Raw genomic sequence first — 22,911 nt, 5'->3', positions numbered from 1 at the left:
CCACGTTAGGTTCCTGACTTTTTCTCTGATCAATTGGTTCCAGGCCATTTAAAATTTGTAGGTTTATGAAATGAGAGAGCCGAAGAAACTACAAGTTGACTCTGAATTTAGAATCATACCAGGAAAATTGAACGGATCTTTAATTATTTTGTGTTGGAACATGATAATAAACCAGCGTATTTTGTTTTGTAAATTGTAGCTGTTTTAAAAACAACAACATATATACGGCTTTATAAAACAAAAATGACGTCATTCTTGGTTTGAGCCGCGAATAAAAAGTTGTTAAACTGCGCCTAGAAATTAGAGGATCGATATGAATATTGACCAAAAAGAGACAAGAAAATGAGTCGTTGGTAACGCTAGTTACAATGTTGCTCACATTTTAAGAGAGAAATGAAGTCAGTTTATATCCTGTTAATGTCCTATTAATGGTAAAGCTAGTTACAATGTTGCTCACATTTTAAGAGAGAAATGAAGTCAGTTTATATCCTGTTAATGTCCTATTAATTAATGCAAGTATTAGATCCACTGGTTTCTATTAAAATTCGTTTAGGTCAATTTCATTTCGTTAAGTACATTTTCGGTCATGTGTTCCTCGACACGAGTGCCGGAAATAAAAATGGCCCGCAAGTTGAATTAGGCTGAGCATCACTGATCTAAAGAATAAAGATATTTACTAGATTGACTTGCTACACACTTAGAAACGACGACTTCGTCTGCAATGCAATGTACTAGAACCCATTGAAAAATAGAAAGTACCTATTTGTGACTCACAGAATCATTTCTCTCCCTCTTCTTCCATACTCATTCTTAGACTACCACTCTTTCTCCCCTCCCTTTCTCTCACATGAGCAAACATTCTTACATCTTCACTATATGTTACGTTTGAAAAAGCAAAAGACACACACACACACACAATGTTGCCTGATCATCTCTTTGATGTGTACTATTACATTATTAAAACCAGTACAGTATAGCATATGTTAATATTATGATTAGGCCTATATATGCCAACATGACAGTAAATTCCTTTTGTTCATTTCGTAACTAGGCCTACTAATTAGGGTGTGATTAGCGTGCTGCAGGAAAGAAATCGCCTTCCTGTATTTGTTCTATATTTCTGATCGTAGGCCTGCTCTTCAAAACGTCCAGCTTTTTTTTTTAACAAATACAGATTCCATGTTGTTTTTTTCAGATACAGATTTTTACCTTTACCTGTTGGACCATTGGGGCACCATGCCAGATTCGTCGACCATCCTTCTCCATTTCCCTCTGTCCCTTGCCTTAGTTAGAACCTCTTTCAATGGCAGGATTTAATGTTTGTTGTTGTTGTTGTTGTTCAAGTCATCTTGTACCATTAAATTAGATTTCGTTTTTATTCAAAGAATTTGTTTAGATTTTTACTTTGAATTGTAAGAGTCGATCTCCTCCAACAACTTATATTTAAAATCCAAGGGGTAGAAGACACGAAACTAAACGATTAACTCCAAGCACTTTATGCCCCCAGGTAATGATTCAATCATGACCTGTGGTTTGTATCAATGCACAGTTTACGATTCTGTCTTCCAGACTCTTTTATCTCACAGTTCCTTCTTCAGTCTAAAAAAAAAAAGTTAAAAGTTTAGAAGGCTTTGTTTAGGCTAATGGAGTCCCTTTTTAAAAACTCGTGCATGTTTATATGTCGGTGTTTATATATGTCAGTGTTTCCTATTTAATTTTCGTTTTTCATGGCCGTAAATATTTACTAAGGGTCATAATCAAAGTTTTTTGGAAATCCATCGTTTAGGTTACTCCAGATTCTAGTTCTAGTAAGATAGAGGTATCCCTTTCAGACCTTGCGATCTAATGGGGGGAGGGAGATGATGCATATCTGTTTATATGGCTGACGGTTAACTGGAGTGTTAAGTTGCCAGCACAACGATCAACCACCTTGACCTTCCCTAACGTCTGTAAGGTACCCATTAGAATTAGGTGGATTATGTCATCCTAGTTTCCAGTCATGTATCTGAAAACTTAGTAACAGTCAAGAAACCTAATTTCTTTTATATATTTAAAGAGTAACATTTAGAAAATAATTCATGATGAAAATTGTAATAGATTTAAAAAGAAAAGTTAGTTATGCAGTGAGACTATTTTTCTTTCACATTTCTGCTGACTCGACTAGGTAGGCTAATGGCTAAGTGGCTTGACTCGTTGAGTTAATTATTAGTTGATTGCTGTTAATAACTGCTCATAGTTCTTGTTGTCATTTGTATGGTCCTATGTTAGCTACCAAGACCACGTTCCCCAATGAACACTATTTTGATTACTAACAGTCATAATTACACATCTGACTTATTGAAACAAAAATATAGCCTAGTTTAACCTAAATGTATCTGGCAATGCATATGCTGTCAGCAATTTACCTGTTTCCACACGGCACATAATGTTAACTCATTTTATTATTATGTTCACAAAACATTATTGTAATAATATCTAAAATAGTTACATATCCTTTGTTAATCAGGGTGGTGCCCTAACATAGGTATTAGCCTTTGTAATAATGGAATCACTTTAAAAAACGGGGTTTCATTTTGCTATTCATCATTTGGTCAATTTGTCTAATACATGAAATGATTATTTAGTTGAATAATTGTTTGTAGGTTGTAATAATTTGGCCTGCAGACCGTTTAAAGCTCGACGCCCCATTTTATGTAACATATTAACGGTACTCGCTAAGACAACGAAGTGGCTTTTGGTCTAACAAATCTTTATTTTCTAAATCTAAAACAAACAGGAAAAAAGGTGTGTGTGTGTGTGTGTGGAGGGGGTTCTACACAAAAAATATACAATAAGAAGACAAATACACAGGCAAAACTTATGAAAAGCATAATTCAATAAACATAAAATAATTGTCTACAACATTTAGCGCCAAAACGGCCTAACGAACAAAACGTCCTGATTGGATAATTAGGTTGTTTGATAGGTGCGCACTCCCACAGAACTGAAGTATGTTCAAAATGAATAGGCCTACCTAATAACATACCAAAATTGAAATTATTTGCAAGGTAAGTAACTTAATGAATAAATGACACAAGCTCATATGAACCGAATATATACTTTCAAGTTAAACATGTATACATCGCAATCTATCTGTTAGTTGGCTCCTAGTTTTCTTTTGACATTGAGATGAACACATACCATTTACTTTGACAAAAACACTTCAGTCTATATATTTCTATTTCTTATTTCTCTATCTCATTCTCTGTCTCTCTCTCTCTCCCTCCCTCTCCAAATCTCTCTCTCTCTCTCTACCTCTCCGAAATCTGTTTAACTTTCCAACTAATGTACGAACGTACCCACTTCTGTTGGTATGCAGCCAAATCCTTGTTTTACTATGAGCCAAACATTGTAGCATTCCACCAGATGCTAATGTAAGAGAAGTGCAGAACAACTTCATGAGAACTAAGCTCACTTCATGTTGTAGGAAAGTAGGTTACACGCCATTACTGAACATTGTCATGATTTTCGATTGATATGTTGGTTTAGCCGCTCGTAGGCCTACTTTCCACAACAAAACAGAATCTCAGAACACTCTCTCTACTTTCTACTTTCCACAACAAAACAGAATCTCAGAACACTCTCTCTACTTTCTACTTTCCACAACAAAACAGAATCTCAGAACACTCTCTCTACTTCCCACAACAAAACAGAATCTCAGAACACTCTCTCTACTTCCCACAACAAAACAGAATCTCAGAACACTCTCTCTACTTTCTACTTTCTACAACAAAACAGAATCTCAGAACACTCTCTCTACTTCCCACAACAAAACAGAATCTCAGAACACTCTCTCTACTTTCTACAACAAAACAGAATCTCAGAACACTCTCTCTACTTCCCACAACAAAACAGAATCTCAGAACACTCTCTCTACTTCCCACAACAAAACAGAATCTCAGAACACTCTCTCTACTTTCCACAACAAAACAGAATCTCAGAACACTATCTCTACTTCCCACAACAAAACAGAATCTCAGAACACTCTCTCTACTTCCCACAACAAAACAGAATCTCAGAACACTCTCTCTACTTTCCACAACAAAACAGAATCTCAGAACACTCTCTCTACTTTCCACAACAAAACAGAATCTCAGAACACTCTCTCTCTACTTTCTACTTTTCACGCTGCTAGCCCAATCTTGATCATTGTCTTGGCCATACATTGCCCTTCACCCCCCCCCCCAAAAAAAAAAAAAAAAAAAAAACAATGCTTATAGAAACAGAAGAAATATGCTCCAACTGTCCTGCGGGTTTTCGTGTGCTTCACTAGTATGTGCCTTAACAGTTTCACTTCCTGGACTAGCCCTGACTGCGTCTATGACACATCCATGAAGTCAACATCAATTTAGGTTAGTGTTGTAATAAATACCTCATCTTGGCTTGCATGTTCCGTGACATTTCCACTATCATTCTGCCGTTAGCTCATCGATCTCGTAGGACTGGACTAGCCAGGCGGTTTCATTTTTCCCCAGTGTTAAGCATTTGGAGAAACAAACAACATGGATAGGACACTCGTGAGATACAAACGACGAATCTGTCATAGCCACGATTAACTATGATTTATATATTGAAGCAGGAATTTCCCTCAAATCCATGTCCCTGGGAGCCGGTGAACTTGCCTTACATCATGGCTGTGTTCAGCGTGGTAGTGAAACCACGTAGAGGATGCTTCGCCTTTTACTTTTTAATGTTTATGTAAAGCAGGAGCCCGTGTTACAGTGACATTTATTTAGCATCGCATTACCATACTTTGTGGAAATAAACACTATTAAATATTTTACTTTTTACATTGAACACCAAGATTCAAACACATCTCTGTTTACAAAAAACTTCAAGTCCTAAACATATTTCTCTAAACACACAAAACGTCCTTATTGCTATGGCTGTTTGAGCTACGTGGTTTCACAACATTATTTGGGGCATCTCGCTTGCCCCCGAAGGACACTTTGAGCTGGAAAAGTGTGATACAATTAGGAATTTCAAATTATGATAAATATCGAAAGGGAAAAAAAAAAAGGGGGGGGGAGTAACATCCACTTAATTCCCTTGTGTACTCGCAAATAAAATGTTAAATAAGTCAGTGCAAGTATTGGCAATAAAAAGGCCACTGGGAGATGCTACTTGTTTTGAAAAAGACCTAGATCTCAATCAATCTCAGAAGATGGGGCGGGGTAAAAAATGCTCCTTTTTTTTTTAAATCTAACAACAATCGTTAGTTATAAAGAGAAAAATGATCGATCTATTAATTTTATAAAGAAAGTATTGTCTGTTGTAGCCAATAAAAGTACTTATCAATGTTTTTCTTGTAATTTCATGTTTCAACATTCGAACCAGTGTCGCGTAAAGATCGAGACCAATCGTCATAGAAAGCCTGAACACTGACCTGTGGGCAGTGGAGACCAATAGCTCGTTGCCACGTCACAGGTCTGTACGTCGCTGGTCAGTGTTCAGACTTACTATAACGATTGGTCTTGTATTTTTCCATTGACAAAGTACGGATTACGTGGGCAGACAGTATTTTCATCAACTGACCGCCACAGCCATCATTTGGTGTACTTTTTATCAACACTAATGCTTTGTGTTTAAAAGTCATTTTATTTCTACTTCAAAATCGCTGTTTTAGTTAGTGATGAGAGTACGACCTATGATTTAGTATAGGCCTATAACATAATGTTCACAAATAGGACATTCCATAGTATGGCAGACGTCCTTTACCTTTTGCATTGAATGCTCTTGAAATCCACTAACTAGGAAGAGATCTATGTTTTTAACTGCAGACTAGGTTCTTTAAGCAAACAAAATGTAGGACCTTTTTTTTCCCTCTACTGTCCCACTTACCAAAAATATTCTAATGCTTTTAATACGCAGTGTTGACATGACCTATATAAAGAAAACGCAAGTATTGAAAAAAACAACAGTTGCATGAATCTCAGTATTAAGCTTACGGTGTTATTTGTGTTACATCAAACAAAATGTTCTTTAAGAAGATATCCTTTCCCTCACCTCTGCCTTCTCTGGCGTGTCTTAGCTTATTGATCTATTTGGTGGGCATAAACCATCATTAAGTCATGCCTATAGATGTTCACAATTTTTTTTAATGCAATATTATATAGATCTCCTTTCAGAGTAAGTTCCAAAGATCACTAGGTACAATCGTCCGTTTAGTTTCCCCAGCATGGGAAGCTGCTGGTAGTAAGAGCAAAAACTCATTACGCATTTACACATTTGCCTCCCCTGCGAATTGGTTTCTCGTTTGCTAATACGTCTGCACACCGTGTCCCCCTTTTTTTTTATTTCGCGATACAGTTTAATATTACATTAGAATAATGTGATGAAAAGGACAGAAACTGAATATTAATAACATGAGTTGTTTTATTATTAATATTATTTGTTATCAATAAGCCTAATAGAATGAACTTAGTTCATAGATCGGCATACAGTTTGCTTGAATGCATGCAGTCTACAATCTAAATAGCCAATCTTAACTATTTAGTTGGTGTATTTAAGCAGCTATTATCGGCAATTCTGCAATCTCCATAGAGATTCTTTATTTATAAAAATAAATAAAAACATTTGTGAATTAATGAGATTAGACTCAGATAATTAATTGTTATTTTGTGTTCCTTACTGTCCCTTTAAATGTCAGTAGCCAAATTTTTCCGTCCCTAAGTCAAACCTCCTGCAGGAAAGCGGGGAATGGAAACAGGTAGGATTTGACCTCAATACCATCATGACAACTGTCCGAAGTGCATATCACACGGCCAGGCAGCCGCGTCCACATTGTTAGCTGCCATCCTCATTGTTAGCAGCCTCTTTTAACAGTCAACAGGCCTCGCTGCTTATAAGGCAATTAAAAGGATTAAAAAAAAAATAATTAAAAAATAAGGGAGAAATCATAATTTTATGATTGTTATTTCTTCACATTGTCTGTATATTGCATGCTTTTACTCAGATTGTATACTGTATGTTTGTTATTTCTTCACATTGTCTGTATATTGCATGCTTTTACTCAGATTGTATACTGTATGTTTGTTATTTCTTCAGATTGCCTGCCATGAGTGGCAACAGTTCTCTTGGCAACACTCCGGTGTTTGATATCAACAACTACACTTGCAGTTTGGGTTACCTCCTCCTGCCTGCCATCAACGAATACACTTGGTCTGTCAATGTTCGAGCCATCTTATACCTGCTTGGGTTACTCTGGTGCTTCCTGGGCGTAGCATATGTTGCAGATATTTTTATGGCTTCCATAGAAAGAATCACAAGCAAGACAAGGATAGTAAGGATCTCGGATCCAGAAGCAGAAAATGGGTACAGACAGGTGGATCTTAAGGTAAACTTAGGTCCACTACTATTTTTAATTTACATAAACGATTTACTAAATCGCATTAGTTCAGGAACGAAAGTCAGATTATTCGCAGACGATTGCATAATATATAAGAACAATAAAAACAACACAAGATACATAAATTTTACAAAGAGAATTAGATGAATTACAGAAATGGGAATCAAATTGGAGCATGTCTTTCCACCCAGAAAAATGTTAGTTATTAAGAGTAACAAAAAAACTAAAACAAATTAATTCCACTTATCTTATTCATGGTAAACCAGTAACACAGACTAAAAACGCAAAATACATAGGTGTTATAATAAATGAAAAACTGTCATGGAATCCCCATATTGATGAAACTATCAAAAAATCAAACAAAGCATTAGGGTTTATTAAAAGAAATTTCTATAAATCAAATAAGAACATAAAACTAAAAAAAATGTTATTTAACCTTGGTTAGGCCAATAATAGAATATGCATCCTCTGTTTGGGACCACTTAACTCAAGAAAACATTAAGAAACTGGAACAGACACAAAATAGAGCAGTGAGATTCATAACAAACGAATATTCACATTTGACTAGAGTATCACCTTTAGTAAAATCACTAAATTTAGAAAGCCTTCAGGACAGAAGACTCAAAATTAAAGTAGCAATTATACATAAAACATTGAACCATAATCTTCAAATACAAAAACAAATTTAATAAAATACTCAGAAAGACACAAAGATAAACGCACATTCCTCGTCCCACATGCGTGGACAAATTTGTACAAATACTCCTTCTTCCCTAGTGCTATTAGAGCATGGAATGGTCGATTTAGATTTTCTTTTCGTCGTCTGCGTTTGTCCTCGGCAGCAGATTTTCTTTTGGTCTCAAATGTGTAGCCCGCGGCCTTCGTGAGTGACCTCTAGCTGTCTCGTTTCGATGCCGCATGCAGCCAGGTGCTCTTTTCTATGTGTGAGCTTGCGCTCCCTGAGCTAGTTTTAAATGTATTTTTGTTGTATAGGTTAGATCTATTTTTATATATTTTATTTTTATAGGTTAGTGTCAGATTTTATAATTGTACTTCCGCATATTTAAATAGGTTAGTGCGGGATATTATAAAAGTAATGTACTACATGCTGTCTTAAAAACAGTTCAGTGTACAGTTGACCAGTGGTCAGTATAGTATGTCTGTGTGACAGCCGAAGATCTTTGTGGTCTGTCGTGTAATTATTTTATATTTCTGTACCTGGGACGGCCTTCTATTGTTACTGCTGTTTTAAACTGCTTTTAACTGCTGCTTTTAGCTACTGAATATTACTGCTTTTAGCTGCTGCAATTACTCTGCTGAAATAGCTGCTGTTGTAGATCTATTCTAATTCTAGGGAATCTAGTGTTATTTTGTTTCTGCTATTAATAGTTTTGTTATTGTTTCTGTAGATCTATTCTAGATCTAGATCTAATTCTACTATTTCTAGGGAAGCTAGTGTTATTTTGTTTCTGTAGTGTTGTCTTATTAGTGATTTAGTTAGATAGTTGGTTTGGTTAGTTTGTTAGTGTTTGTAGTGGTGTAGATTTAGATGGTTTTAGTTAGTTGATGGGTTCAGTAGTAGTGATTAGTCAAGTTAGTGTATATATTATATTTTATTATTGATTTATTTTTGTATGTAAATAAAGTTTCTTTTTGTTTTATTTATCGTAAACTAAAGTTTGTTATCTTGTTTTCATTTAGTTAAGTTAGTATAGTTAGTTGTCTGGTTACTTAGGTGACTCTAGTCCCTTGGTCACCATACCGAGGTGCACAGATTGAGCCCACCCAGTAGCGCAAACATCTGCCTACTGTTGATAAATTTTAATGTTGAGCAGAAAATAGGTCCTCCCACTCGCGCCTGCCTGACCTGCTCACATATGTCAGCCAAAGAAAGTTGACGCCTAAGCTGGTCTTTGAAGCGTTTCCGTGGGGCGCCTCTGCTACGTCGACCACCTTTTAGCTCACCAAAAATGATTGCCTTTTGCATACGTTCGTCTCTCATACGGGATACGTGCCCTGCCCAGCGTAACTGTTGGACCATAAGATGTCCCTCTTTACTGTCCATACCGACGTTCGCAAGGACATCTCTGTTTGTAGTGCGGTCCTGCCACCTTATGTCCATGATGAAGCGCAAGCATCTTTGGTGAAAGCGCTCAAAAGTCTTAGTTGTTTTTTATATAGTGTCCATGTCTCAGAGCCATATAAAAGGGTTAAGAGAACCACCGCCTGGTAGACATTGATTTTTGTAGGCAGGCGGAGCGATTTGTTGTTCCAAACTCTCGCCTGAAGGCGTCCAAAAGCGCTACTAGCCCTGGCCAGACGGTTATCAACTTCCCTTGAAAGTGAGGCGTCATTTGACACTAAACTACCTAGATATGTGAATGGGCTGTAATCCTTGGGACTGAGTATGTTTCATTGGGTGACTTCTGAAACATGACTACTTTTTTCCCGAGGTTTATAGATAGACCTAAAGAGGCGGCAGCGTATGCAAATTCGTTTACCGCGTTCTGGAGGTCATGTTCATTGTGAGCTAGCATCCGTTATGACCATCTCCTTTGTTCTTGTATGAAATAGTAGACGCCGGAGATTGAACACATTGCCGTCAGAAGGAAACCGGATGTAGATGCCCTCATGCAATCGCTGCCTCATTTGACCCAGCATTACGCCAAAGAAGATAGCGAATAGAGTAGGGGCAAGTACACAGCCCTGCTTCACGCCATTTTCTATTGGGAAGTGATCAGAAAGGGCACCATTGTGTCTGATCTGGCCTCTCTGTCCCACGTGAAACTGCTTGAGAATGGATAGGAACATAGGTGGGCATCCCAGCCTAGCCAAAATCCTCCACAAACCATCGCGACTGACCGTGTCGAAAGCCTTGGTGAGGTCCACAAAGGCAGCGTATAGGTTTAGGTTTTGCTCTTTGCATTTTTCTTGTAGTTGTCGCAGAACAAATATCATGTCAGATGTACCTCTACCGGCTCTGAAACCACATTGGCTTTCAGATAAGACCTCGTCCACTAAAGACTGGTTTAGTCTGTCGAACAACACTTGAGCAAAGATCTTTCCTGATACTGACAGAAGTGTAATGCCTCGATAGTTGGAGCAGTTAGACTTGTCACCCTTTTTGTATAGGGATATGATTACGGAATCTCGAAGTTCAGGTGGGACCATGCACTTCTCCCAGCTTAGAGCGAACAAGTCTGTTAGCGTCTCGGTCAGGGCGACACCACCAATTTTAAATATTTCTGCGGGAAGTTCATCAGTATATATATATATATATTTAAGTGACACTTATAAAAACACAAATATTCTTTCTTGACACCTTAAGATAATTTACTTAGTCATTTGTTTAGAAAGTCAAAACATAGTCTTTAGATAGCCTTAAAATTGACATCTCTTTTGGACAACCTTTACATTTCCTTCAGATAAACTTTTCTTATGTTATTACTATTATAATTTATTTACACTTAAAATAAAAAAATACTTCCATTTTGGAAATACTGTCCCCAGGTTTGGAATGACACTGTGGCTAACCTTAGTTTGATGGCTTTAGGAACTAGTGCCCCAGAGATTTTACTTTCTGTCATTGAAATAGTTGGAAACAATATGGAGTCTGGAGAGCTTGGCCCTGGAACTATTGTTGGCTCTGCTGCTTTCAATCTTCTCTTCATTTCTGCCATCTGTATCTACTGTATACCTGATGGGGAAATCAGAAGAATAGCCAGTGTTAAAGTAAGTGGGATTACTCTAATAATTGCAAACATTAATTCAAATTTACAAATTAATCAAGATTGAACCATAAAAATGACAAAATCTGGCATAGGTTATTTTCGTTGATATAAACATCACATGACCCAAATGCAATTAGCTTTATCAAGGAGATAACATTGGGTAGTTGAGTGTGTGTTGGGGGATTGGTGAAGTTAGACCTTATCAGGTGTGGATGAATTGTTATTATAGTTAAGTTCCCCTTTCAGAAATTGCAATCTATATGGCAGATGATGTTAAGGTCATCTGTTTCTTTGGTTAACGAGCAGAGTGTTATGTGGCCAGCACAACAAATAACCGCCTTTACTTTGACCAACTTAAGCCAGGTACCCATTAGAGTTGGGTGGAATCTTGGGCCCCCTAAAAATCCCAAAATTCAAAATCCCAGTCTTCACTGAGATTCAAACCCAGGATTGGAAGCCCAGTGTGTATCTATTTACCGGTCGGGTGCCTGATGACTTGTTATTACTTTATAAATAAAACAAATACATTTTAAAAAATAGGTTACAATTCTCATCATAAAGTAGTTATTTTTCTCTCCAGGTTTTTGCTGTTACTGCTTTCAGCTGTATTTTTGCATATGTTTGGCTGGCCATTGTGCTACTAGCAATTTCTCCAAATGTCATTGAAGTCTGGGAGGCTGTATTGACTTTTGTTTTCTTTCCCCTTCTTATTTTGATTGCCTATGCTGCTGATAAGAATTTCTTCTTAAAGAGATTTTTAAAGAAGCGTCAAGAGGAGCAAGATGTTGTGGGAATACAAATGAGTAAGTTCATTTGTAGTTTCTGTAGCTGAAGATGACTTCAAGAATAATTGTACATTAAATATGACTTAGAACTTCAAGAATAATTGTAAATTAAAAGGAAGCATATTGAACTTTTGTTTTCATTTTTAAATTTGCAAAAGATATAATGTGGACTTTTACTTATCTAAGTTTTTAAATCATGAAAAAAATGAAATACTAAAATTATAATACATGAGCTTTACACTTTAATATTTAACACTATACATGTAATTTCAAAAATTGTATTACATCTCTATTTGTCTTGTATTTTTTTTTTCTGTGGCAGATGACAAGATTAATAGACCAGGTTTATATTTTGTTACTCTGTGTAAATTAACTTTATTGCTCTGCATTATAATTGTGCTTTGATCAACACACACTAATTAAATACAGATCCTTTCAATAACAACTCTGTTTAAATGTAATCTAGACATTGCATGTTGTGTCATTGGTTTCAATTGAGAGATTGATTTTACCAGTAACAAAATAGAGTTTAGTGGGGAAACAAAAATTAACTATTTCATCTGTATATGGATGCATGTACTATCGTTTGGAGCTTAAGGTCACTTAGCAATTCTACAATAATAAAATCACATTGCATTGTTCATACAAAAGAAAAATGTTTGATTTAAATACAACATTGCATAGTACAGAATACTGTTTGATAACTAACTTATATATAAATATAACAGTTTGACAGAAACAGACACCAACAGTACACTACATACAATTTTAGCAATATATGTGTGCTAGTCTCTTAAAATTATAAAATACTAATTTCTAAATGTTGATTTTCATTGTTAATGTAAAAAGAAATCTTTATTGTTTATTTGTTATGCAGTGAAATTATTATGAAGCTTAATTTTTAGTTGTGTTGTTCTTTCATATAAATATTAAAAATTTACAAGTTTATTTTTTAAAAGGAAACATAAAATTAGCATACACGTAATTTAGATTACAGTTAGATTATTACATTTTTGTTGTTTTTAATTACTTGTATAAATATAATTCAGCAGAAAAAAATAAATATTAAATATACAAGATATAGATAAACAATATCTGAAGTATTTTTTAAAATTCTCCAAAGATGTATGCCAAAACTAGATTTTTTAATTTGCTAAAGAATAAAATGGTATTTTTAATCATTTATTGTATTTATCAACCTTTTAATCTTTTATTCTGCTGGTAGGTGGAGAGGTGACAAGGCTGCACAGTTTTCAGGACAAAAGTGTTGATGAAGAAATGGCTCTACTGGCCAAAGTAATTAAAATGTTTACTAATTTTGAATACAAATAGTTACTAAATAATATTTACTTATATATATATTTAAAAAATAACTTTTTTCTTTCTTTTTTTTTTTATTAAATGCTATGAAAAATAGTGAACTGAAATTGATCTTGTTTCCTGTAACTTTTCTATTACCAGGAGCTGGGACGGCAAGATTTGTCACCTGAAGAAGCTGCAAATTTACTTTCTCATCGCATTGCATCTGAAGTACCCCACAGCAGAGGCTGGTATAGAATCAATGCGATTAGAAATATGACAGGGGGGAGAAAACTCTTGCCACCTATCAATGACACCACACAGAGTGTAAATATTATAATTTCTGATGTGATCATTTTTACAATGTGCTGCCATTCAAATTTAACACAAGTTTTGTCTTTCAAAGCCATAAGTTATAGCATCACTTTTTTTAAAAAGTTGAATACTTTTTTAAAGAAGATCTGTGGGTGTTTAAGTGTTTTGAAAACGTGATAAGGCTCTTTCACAGTTTTAAGATCCACTTGCACTATAAACTTTGAACTTATCACACATAAAAAAAATCCTTATGTTCAAATATTAAAACATTTCTTAATAATTATATGATTTTCAGCTTCAGAAAATAACACATTTTCCAGGTGAATGTTTTAGAATATATGTACTTTAATTGCAGCTTTCACTGTAGCTAGAATGTTTGGAGCTCTGATTTCTATAGCTTCAAAAATAAAAGCATTTTGTTAAATAGCAATAATGAATTTATCATGTTAATTATGCAACTTCTTCTCATAATCTCATCTCTGCCTGTGGTCCCTTCTGGGGCATAGGCCACCAACTAGCTTCCTCCAGACATCTCGGTTCTGGGCAAGTCTCTCCAACTGTCCCCACCTCTTGCCCATCTGCTTGGCATCTGCTTCCAGATCGCAGCACCATGTATTCCTGGGCCGTCCCCTCTTCCTCTTTCCTTGGGGGTTCCAGGTTAAGGCTTGCCATACTATGTTGGATGCAGGCTTGCGAAGGGTGTGACCTATCCATCTCCAGCATCTCTGAAGGATATCTACTTCAATGGGCTGCTGTTTTGTTCTTTGCCACAGTTCCTTATTCGAGACCTTGTCTGGCCAGCGGATCATAAAAATCTTCCTCAGGCAGGTATTGATGAATACCTGGATTTTTTTCATGGTGGTGATGGTGGTTCCTCAGGTCTCTGCTCCATAAAGCAGTATTGGCTTAACAATGGTGTTGAAGAGCCTAATCTTAGTGGTTGTGCTTATTTCCCTAAATCCCCAGGTGTTCTTCAGCTGATGGAAGGCTGCTCGAGCTTTACCAATGTGGGTTCTGAGATCTGCATCTGTTCCTCCATGGTGGTCTATGATACTGCCGAGATAGGTGAAGCTTTCCACCTCTTCCCGCGCCTCACCTTGGACTGTAATGGGTGTATTGTTGGATGCCTTTATCTTGAACACCTTGCTCTTCCCTCTGTTTATGGTAAGACCCATTCTAGCTGAATTGACTACAATAACATTTATCTTTTCCTGCATCTGCTGCTGTGTGTGAGAAAGAAGAGCCATTCATCTGCAAAGTTAAGGTCATCTAGCTGTTTCCACAGTGCCCACTGTATACCATTCCGTTTCTGGTCTGTTGCTGTCTTGATGACCCAATCTATGGCTAGTAGAAACAAGAAGGGAGAGAGTTAACAGCCTTGTCTCACTCCTGTTTGGACTTCAAATGCCTCTGTCAGTTGTCTGTCATGCACTATTCTGCAAGTCATCCCCTCATATGACTTCTTGATGATATTAGTAATTGTTTCAGGCACTCCATAGTGTCTCAAAAGTCTCCAGAGGGTCTGTCTGTCCACACTGTCAAAAGCCTTCTCATAGTCTATAAAACTGACGTAGAGAGGGGAGTTCCAAAATTATGCGTAGTGTTGCTATCTGATCTGTGCATGATCTCTCCTTTTGAAAGCCGGCTTGTTGGTCACAGAGATGTGGATCCTACAGCATCTTTCATTCGGTTTAACAGAATGCGGTTAAACACTTTCCCTGGAAAGTCCTGCAGATTTGCCATTCTTCAATTGCTTGATTGCGCTGCGAATTTCTTCCTTGGTGGGTGCACTGTTCTTGATAGGTATGTCTCTTGTAGCTGGCGGTATCTCTGGTGGGTTTGCAGGAGTTGGTCTGTTAAGAAGCTCCTGGAAATGTTCAATCCATCTCTTCTTTATTTCTTCTTCATCTGTTATCACGTCACCATTTTTGTCCATTATATGTCTCTCTGACATGGCAAATTTTCCAGATAACTTTTTGATGACTGAGTACAGGTCTTTGGTGCTGTTCTGAAGGACTGCTTCTTCTGCGAGTGTTTTGATGTAGTTCCGTTTGTCTGTTCTGACATTCCTATCTATTTCAACATATTCTTTTTGTGCTTTTCCTTTTGCTGCCCTTGTTTTACCTTTGTTCACGCCTGCTTTCTTCTCTCTTCTTTCCTTGATCTTCTGAAGAATTTCTGATGAAATCCACTCCTTGTGGGTGTATGACTTGGGACCCAGGATTTCTTGGCATGTGAAGGTGACTGTTTCTTTAACTTTCTGCCACGTCTGTTCTACTGTCTCCTCTTCTAGCAGCTCTTCTAGGAGCTGGAACTTGTTTGATAGGGTGACTTTGAACTCTTCCTGTTTTTTGCAGTCTTTCAGCGCATTAGTATTATAGTGTTGCCATTGGCTGGGCCCACTTGTCCAAGTCTTCTACAGCTTCAGTTTCTTTCGAGCGCACAGAAGAAGCAATATCTGCTCCTCGTCTTACACGTACATCCTGAAGAGATCGACGGAACTTCTTCCCAATACAGACATGGTCTATTTGGTTCTCTGTTGATAGGTCTGGTGATATCCACGTTGCTTTATGTATTCGTTTGTGTTGGAAGACAGTTCCTCCAATCACTAAGCTGCTTGTGAAACACAATCATCTCACCTAATCCATGTTTTTCCATGATCTCTTCATATCCTCTGTTGTCATTGCCAACCTTAGCATTGAAATCGCCCATTATGATGAGGATGTTCTTTTTTGGTCTGTCATGTAGAACGGTAGTCAGTCTATCGTAAAAATTGTCTTTCTCTTCCTCTTCACTGTCGTTTGTTGGGGCGTAGTATTGGACAATGTCTAAGCTAATCCTCTTCTGCACTGTATGGAATGAGGCTGTTATTATCTGTGGTCCATGCTTCCCATCCGATAAGTGCTCTCTGAGCCTGCTTAGACAGCATCAGGGCTACTCCCTGGGTGTGTGTAGCCTCTTTCTCATGCCCTGAGTATAAAAGTAGCTCACTCGAAGTCAGTCTTTTCTGCTTGGATATTGACTCACTGATTCCTAGGAAGGTGGGGTTGTACCTTTTAATCTCAGCTGCCACTTGCGCTGTCTTCCCAGTCTCATACATGGTCCGGACGTTCTATGTAACAATTGTGGTGGTGGTTCTGGTAGAGATGATGGTCTTCGGCCTATCAGCTTCCAGATGACTCTGGCTTTCACTGACATGCGTCATAAGCCTTCCAGCTGAAGGTCCATCCTCTCCCAGGTCCGTGACTTCTGTTGATTTGCTGTTTGGTGTTTCTGTAGCTAGTAGTTTTTCTACAGGGTAGGGTAGCCCAACCCTCCTCCTTTCTCAGCTGAGCTGGAGTATCACATGGCAGAGTTAATTATGCAACTTACTTAAACAATTATATTTGCCTTATCAAAAATGTTAAGGAATAGTTAGAATAAATTCAATTTTCTAGTAGCATCAAATCAAATTAAAATGTTATGCTTTTTATCTAATATAAGAATAACTAGAAAATAAATGTGAAATATAACAATATTTTTGTATTGGCATTTTTTGTTGTTTTTGTTAGTTTTCTTTAACAAAAAATCAAAGATAATCAATTTTATGATAAGGTCTAACTGTAGAATATATTTAAAAAACTTTTTAAAATTGTAATTTAATATGAAAGTACATTTATTGAACTTACACAAATTATATTACATTTGAGTAGAAATATGACTCAAAAACTATTGTGGGTTTCCTAAAAAATTCCTATTCGTACAATATTTTCTTTTTACTTTCATTATATTTTTTCATACATAGTAAGGTGATGGGCTAATATACATTAGTGGTCTGAACATTTCAAAACAAAAGTTGTAGTTGCAATAAATATTATTTTTAATTTACAATAAAAATTACAAAAGAAAGGGGAAAAAATGTAAATATAGTTTGAATTTTCCACATTGTATTCCTTACATATTCAGATCTAGTCATCTAGAATTGTATTACATATATATCAGATCTAATGATCTAGCATTGTATTCCTTACATATTCAGATCTAATCATCTAGAATTGTATTACATATATATCAGATCTAATCATCTAGCATTGTATTACATATATATCAGATCTAGTCATCTAGCATGTGATTAATTTCTATGAATTACATTCTGACAATGAAGGTTGACTATTATTTGAAGGAGTTCATACTTATAAAGGCTGTAGAATGTTAATAGGAACATATATAAAAAATATAGACAGTGTATTTTCATTGGGACATTTAAAAAGATCTCTGGTTTAATATCATTATAACTCTTTTTTGTTCTTTTAATGGTTTAGCTTTATGGTCATATGGCCAAACCTGAAGAGAAAACAGAAAGCGATGTAGTTACAGTGAAAACTGACCCAAGTCAAGGAGGTAAAAAAGCTGTGGTTCAGTTTACAGCTGCATCAGTAGCTGTGATGGAAAATGAGGGCAAAGTAAGACTGGGAATAAAAAGAACAGGTCTGATGAACAAGCCTGTCTCAGTCAAGTAAGACATTTTCTCATAGCCAAGTATTAGCTAGGGGAGAGAACTTGAATGTTCTGTAGAACATATCCAAAAGCAAAGATAAATTTGGTATTATTTTAAGTGGGTTAAGGTAGAGAGCACCTAATAATCATTAATTCTTTAATAGTAATTATGATAAATTTTTTGTTTTGTTAAGTAAGTACTCAAGTGTTGAAAAATAAAATTGTGTCAGAATTGCTTAGGTGATTTCAAATGTTACATTATAATTATTCTACATAATGTGTTTTTCTCTGTTAAAAAAAAATATTCCCTTGGTCTGTATTATCTTCAGAGTTGAGACTATCAATGGCACAGCTGTTGCAGGTGAAGATTACAAAGCATTTGAAGGCACTGTTGAGTTCAAGAAAAATGAAGCATTGAGAGAGATATTTATTGAGATTGTGGATGATTTTGAATGGGAACCTGATGAGTTTTTCTTTGTTAAATTGAAAGTAGACGCAGACAGTGGTTGTGTCCTTGGACCTATCAGTATTTGTGAAGTTACTATCATTAATGATGATGGTAAGATTCTTAGTAACAATTATTTACATTAAAAAATTTTTGTTACTGCTATTAAATATAATAATATCTGATATTTTTAGTGTAAATGTTGTTTTTTTACTTTATTACCTTTATTCTTTTACTTTATTACCTTTATTCTAGAACCTGGAACCATTCAGTTCTCAAAGCCTAGTTATGTTGTCAAGGAGACAGGACTTAAAGCACTCATACCTTTAGTTCGTCTTGGAGGCGCAGATGGACATATATCTGTAAAATGGCAGACCAAAGACATCACTGCTATAGAAGGGAAAGACTACTCTGGAAAAGAAGGCATTTTAGAATTTGACAATCAGGAGACAACTAAGAACCTCATAATAAATCTCTTTGAGAGCAATGTAAGTCTCTGAAACAAATTATGTTCATAAAGGCTCTAGTTGGAGAATTTTCTTTAATTTTTAAAGCAATTCTTTGTTTTTGTTTTCTAATTAAAGAAAGCTGAAAGAGATGAAAGTTTTCAAATTGAACTGACAGAAACTACTGGTGGTGCTACATTAGGGAAAATCAGCAAAACTGTTGTGACTATAATCAATGATGAAGGTATTTTAAGCTTTTACAATAGAAATTCTTGGTTTACTACTAGATCTAGTTAAAACTTGTCAGTTTTCTTTATCTACACAGACTTATATATGGTGTGGTGGCTGAGTGATAAAGGGCTTGGCTTCTGAACCCAGAGGTCCTGGAATTGAATTAGGTCTGAAGACTGGGACATTGAACGATGGGATGTTTAGGTTGCCCCTGAGTTCACCCAACTCTAATTGTACCTGACTTTAAATAGACAAAGTAAAGGCGGTTGGTAATTATGTTGGCTGCATACCTTCGTTAACTGTACGCCATAGAAAAAGATGACCTTTACATCATCTGGCCATACAGATAGCAAGGTCTGAAAGGGGAACTTTTACTTTTTACACAGAGATAAGTGAGAGGATCAAAAATTAAGGCTAGGTTATGGAAATAAAAGAATTAATTAAGACTTTAAAAAATTACAATGTTCATTAAAGATTTATAATTTTCTTTGGGAGTAGCTTTTTTTTTTCAGAATTATTAACCACATCACACATTATTACCATAAGCTATATTTTGTTTTTGAAAGTGTCAGAACTTTACAAACATTTATCCTCATAGTTAGTGTATCTATGATTTCTTCACTTCATTTTCAGAATTCAATGGGTTAGTGAATCGTATTTTGAATATGACAAAAGCTAACCTAGAAGCTTTAGAGTTACATAAAACAACCTACATGCAGCAGTTTATTGAAGCCATGAATGTAAATGGAGGCCAGCTTGCTACTGCAACATTTGTGGATTATATTCTTCACTTTTGCTCTTTCTTCTGGAAGGTTTGTTAATTCTTTTGTAAATGTCACTGAGGGGCTTTCATTCTGCAAAACAAAAATCACATATGGCCCCTCAGTTCATTAAAGTTATCCTCTCATAGAGATTTTTTTCAAACACCAAAGCACAATAATAGTGGGAGTATTTCAGATTCAATACACAAAATGCTTAAAATATAATTTGAGTTTCTGTTTCTATATTATCTTGTCATAATTTAGACTAACTGATGTATTGTAATGTCAATATTAAATATAATAATTACTAATTATTAAGTGTTGTGATTTAAATGAAGTCATTAATTAGGTTTTTGAGCACTTCTGATGATCTGATTTCTATGCCATGCATCCTACTGTAAAATTTAAGATTTTTTAAAATAAAAAGTCTATAGTCAAGTTCTTTAATTAGTTGTGGACTGTTTACATAATACATTATTAAACCACAGATATATGTGCTTAAAAACTTTATGTAGCCTATTTATCTTTACATACATTTTATTACTTTTTTATTTTTTTTCGCTCAGATTCTGTTTGCATTTATACCTCCAGCCCAGTACTGTGGGGGATGGCCTGCATTCTTTGTCTCCTTAGCAGTCATTGGATTACTAACTGCAATAATTGGTGACTTAGCAGGCATCTTTGGTTGTTTGATTGGCTTGGAAGATAGCATCACTGCCATTACTCTAGTTGCCATGGGAACCAGTATGCCAGATACCTTTGCCAGCAAAACAGCTGCTATGATGGAGAAAACTGCAGACAACTCTGTTGGAAATGTCAATGGCAGCAATTCTGTGAATGTTTTTCTAGGGCTTGGTCTCCCTTGGTTGATTGCTGCCATCTATCATCATGTCAAGGTTTCTGTTTATTTTCTCAACTTAACTTTAAAAAAACAATTTTAAATTTTGTAGTTTCTGATCATTAAAAAAAGTTACATTAAAAAGAAAATACCATTATCATATTTATGTCATTTATATTTAGCATGTATGTTTTGTATTGATATGTCCTTTAACATACAGAGACAAAGCTACAGTAAGTAGTGTAACAATCTCATTGTGGAGGATAACAAGATTATTATTCACTATGTAACAAACATTTCTTTAATGAAAAAAAAACAAAAAAACTTTACTATTATTACTTTGTTCTAGTGAGTTGAAATATTAAATTCATACCTAACCAGTGATTGTAAAGGAGTAACAACTTTGATTTGGTTAATTTTTTTTTTTTTTACAGATTCTTTATGGGAAGTAGAAAAAAAAAAGCAAGAGTTACCTCTTTTTATCATTTGATGAATCAATTATAACAATAAAGCATCATCAATACAAATTAAAAAATATGTTATTATTTTTGAAAATGCACAGTTTCATAAATTTTTTATGTTTTCTTTTCAGGGAAATCCTTTTATAGTTCCAGCTGGATCTCTGGGATTCAGTGTTATTATATACACAGGAACTGCTGTCATTGCTATAGCAGTTCTTATTGGCAGACGATTGATGCCATCTATAGGAGCTGAGCTTGGAGGGCCAAAATGTTCAAAAATAATATGTAGCATATTCTTTTTAACGCTTTGGGTATTATATGTAATTTTGTCAGCCTTACAAACAAAAGGAATTATTGATGTAAAAATTGGATAGTAGATATAGAATTTGTTTTGTCAAATACATAATACTTAATAGAAATCTCATTGGACTTAATCATATACCTTTTTAAAAATTCAATTTAAGCTCTGTAATTATCTAATGATATTCATCTCGTGCACATTTTAAAATTTATAAAATATATATTGACATTTCCTATTGCAATTCTAGTATAATTTAAGTATAGGGCTTATTGTATATAATTTATTTAAGTAATGGTTGGTATATGACTTACTGTATTTGCAATTTATTATTTATTTCTTTTTCAATTTTTTATCTATTTCATTATCATTCCCATAATTGGTATTATTAATCTATGCATCAATGTATTAAGATTGTATTTTCATAACACACTTGCTGTTTTTACTTTTGTTTACTATTTACACAAAAAAGCATTGAACTGATTTCATGATATACAATAATGAATGTCATTTCTCTAAGTCAAGTCTATAACCATATAAATGTCAATAAGTCACTTCTTATCACTTCTAGACCCCTGTTCAATATAAATGAATTTGTTTTCAAAACTAAAAGATGCTATACAGTGGACTACATCTTATTTCAATAAACATAAGAGAGATCAAGCATTCATCTGTAAATATTTCTTTGTAATAGTGTGTAATTTATTTTTTCTGATATATGACTTTGTTGTGGTTGTCATTTTACAACATTTGTTTTATACAAGTCCTATAAATTGTCTTATTATATTTAGGTCATTATAATGGCCTAGATTTTTTATTTCTCACATTTTATTTGTGATTTTATGTGTTTTTTTATTTATTTTTTTGTAATGGATATTGGTTAAAATTGTAATTAACTACTTTTTTTTTTTAATTAAAATTTTCTTTTAAAAAATTAAACTTTCCATTCTATCTTTTTTTTTTTTTTTTTTTTTTTTTTTTAAACAGCCAATAATTATCGCTAAGGAATATTTTTTTTTTGTGCTTTTGAACAATAAAGATACATAGGTAATAATGATTCAATAGATCAAAAGAAATACATCTTTAAATCTAGAACTTACTGGGTCCATTAGCAGTATAATTTAATCATGTCCAAAATGAACTTTGCAAACCAAAGCTTCGGCTAATTAAATATTGGAATGCTTCAAAACATGCTCTTACAATTCATTTGTCTAATTATTATTGAATGATTAGTTAATGAGCACTACTTTCCTAACAAATACGAACCAGTGTTTCATGTGTGAGGGTGCTGTCTTGCCCAAAGTTACAATGTTATCCAGTGATCATCCTACTCATCTAAAAGAAGTGTTTCTAGTTGACCAAGGCCAATATAAGTCTTTAGGTCTTCTAAGTTTAAGTTTACAGACCAGTGGCGTAGCTACCAATGTGCGGGTGGTGC

The 22,911-nt window shown here is 35.0% G+C and overlaps 1 protein-coding gene across 4 annotated transcripts in view; it reads left to right on the top strand.

Moving 5' to 3' along the window:
• The window catches only part of LOC106054805 (sodium/calcium exchanger 3-like), a 44,906-nt gene extending 22,489 nt beyond the window's left edge, over positions 1-22,417 (top strand). For 3 of the 4 annotated variants that reach the window (XM_056020401.1, XM_056020402.1, XM_056020399.1), the window contains exons 2-14: positions 7,087-7,375; positions 10,898-11,119; positions 11,699-11,921; positions 12,226-12,246; positions 13,129-13,199; positions 13,365-13,529; positions 17,819-18,012; positions 18,323-18,552; positions 18,694-18,926; positions 19,023-19,128; positions 19,749-19,927; positions 20,443-20,772; positions 21,307-22,417. In XM_056020401.1, coding sequence (XP_055876376.1) covers positions 7,097-7,375; positions 10,898-11,119; positions 11,699-11,921; positions 12,226-12,246; positions 13,129-13,199; positions 13,365-13,529; positions 17,819-18,012; positions 18,323-18,552; positions 18,694-18,926; positions 19,023-19,128; positions 19,749-19,927; positions 20,443-20,772; positions 21,307-21,549 — 2,496 coding nt within the window. In that variant the 5' untranslated portion in view covers positions 7,087-7,096 and the 3' untranslated portion in view covers positions 21,550-22,417. The remainder of the gene's footprint in view (positions 1-7,086; positions 7,376-10,897; positions 11,120-11,698; positions 11,922-12,225; positions 12,247-13,128; positions 13,200-13,364; positions 13,530-17,818; positions 18,013-18,322; positions 18,553-18,693; positions 18,927-19,022; positions 19,129-19,748; positions 19,928-20,442; positions 20,773-21,306) is intronic. The other variant, XM_056020400.1, reaches the window with a different exon arrangement.
• Positions 22,418-22,911: the final 494 nt, after the last annotated feature.

The sequence above is a fragment of the Biomphalaria glabrata genome, chromosome 2, assembly GCF_947242115.1.
Source record: "Biomphalaria glabrata chromosome 2, xgBioGlab47.1, whole genome shotgun sequence".
NCBI lineage: Eukaryota > Metazoa > Mollusca > Gastropoda > Planorbidae > Biomphalaria > Biomphalaria glabrata.
This window is presented reverse-complemented; position numbering and strand designations above follow the sequence as displayed.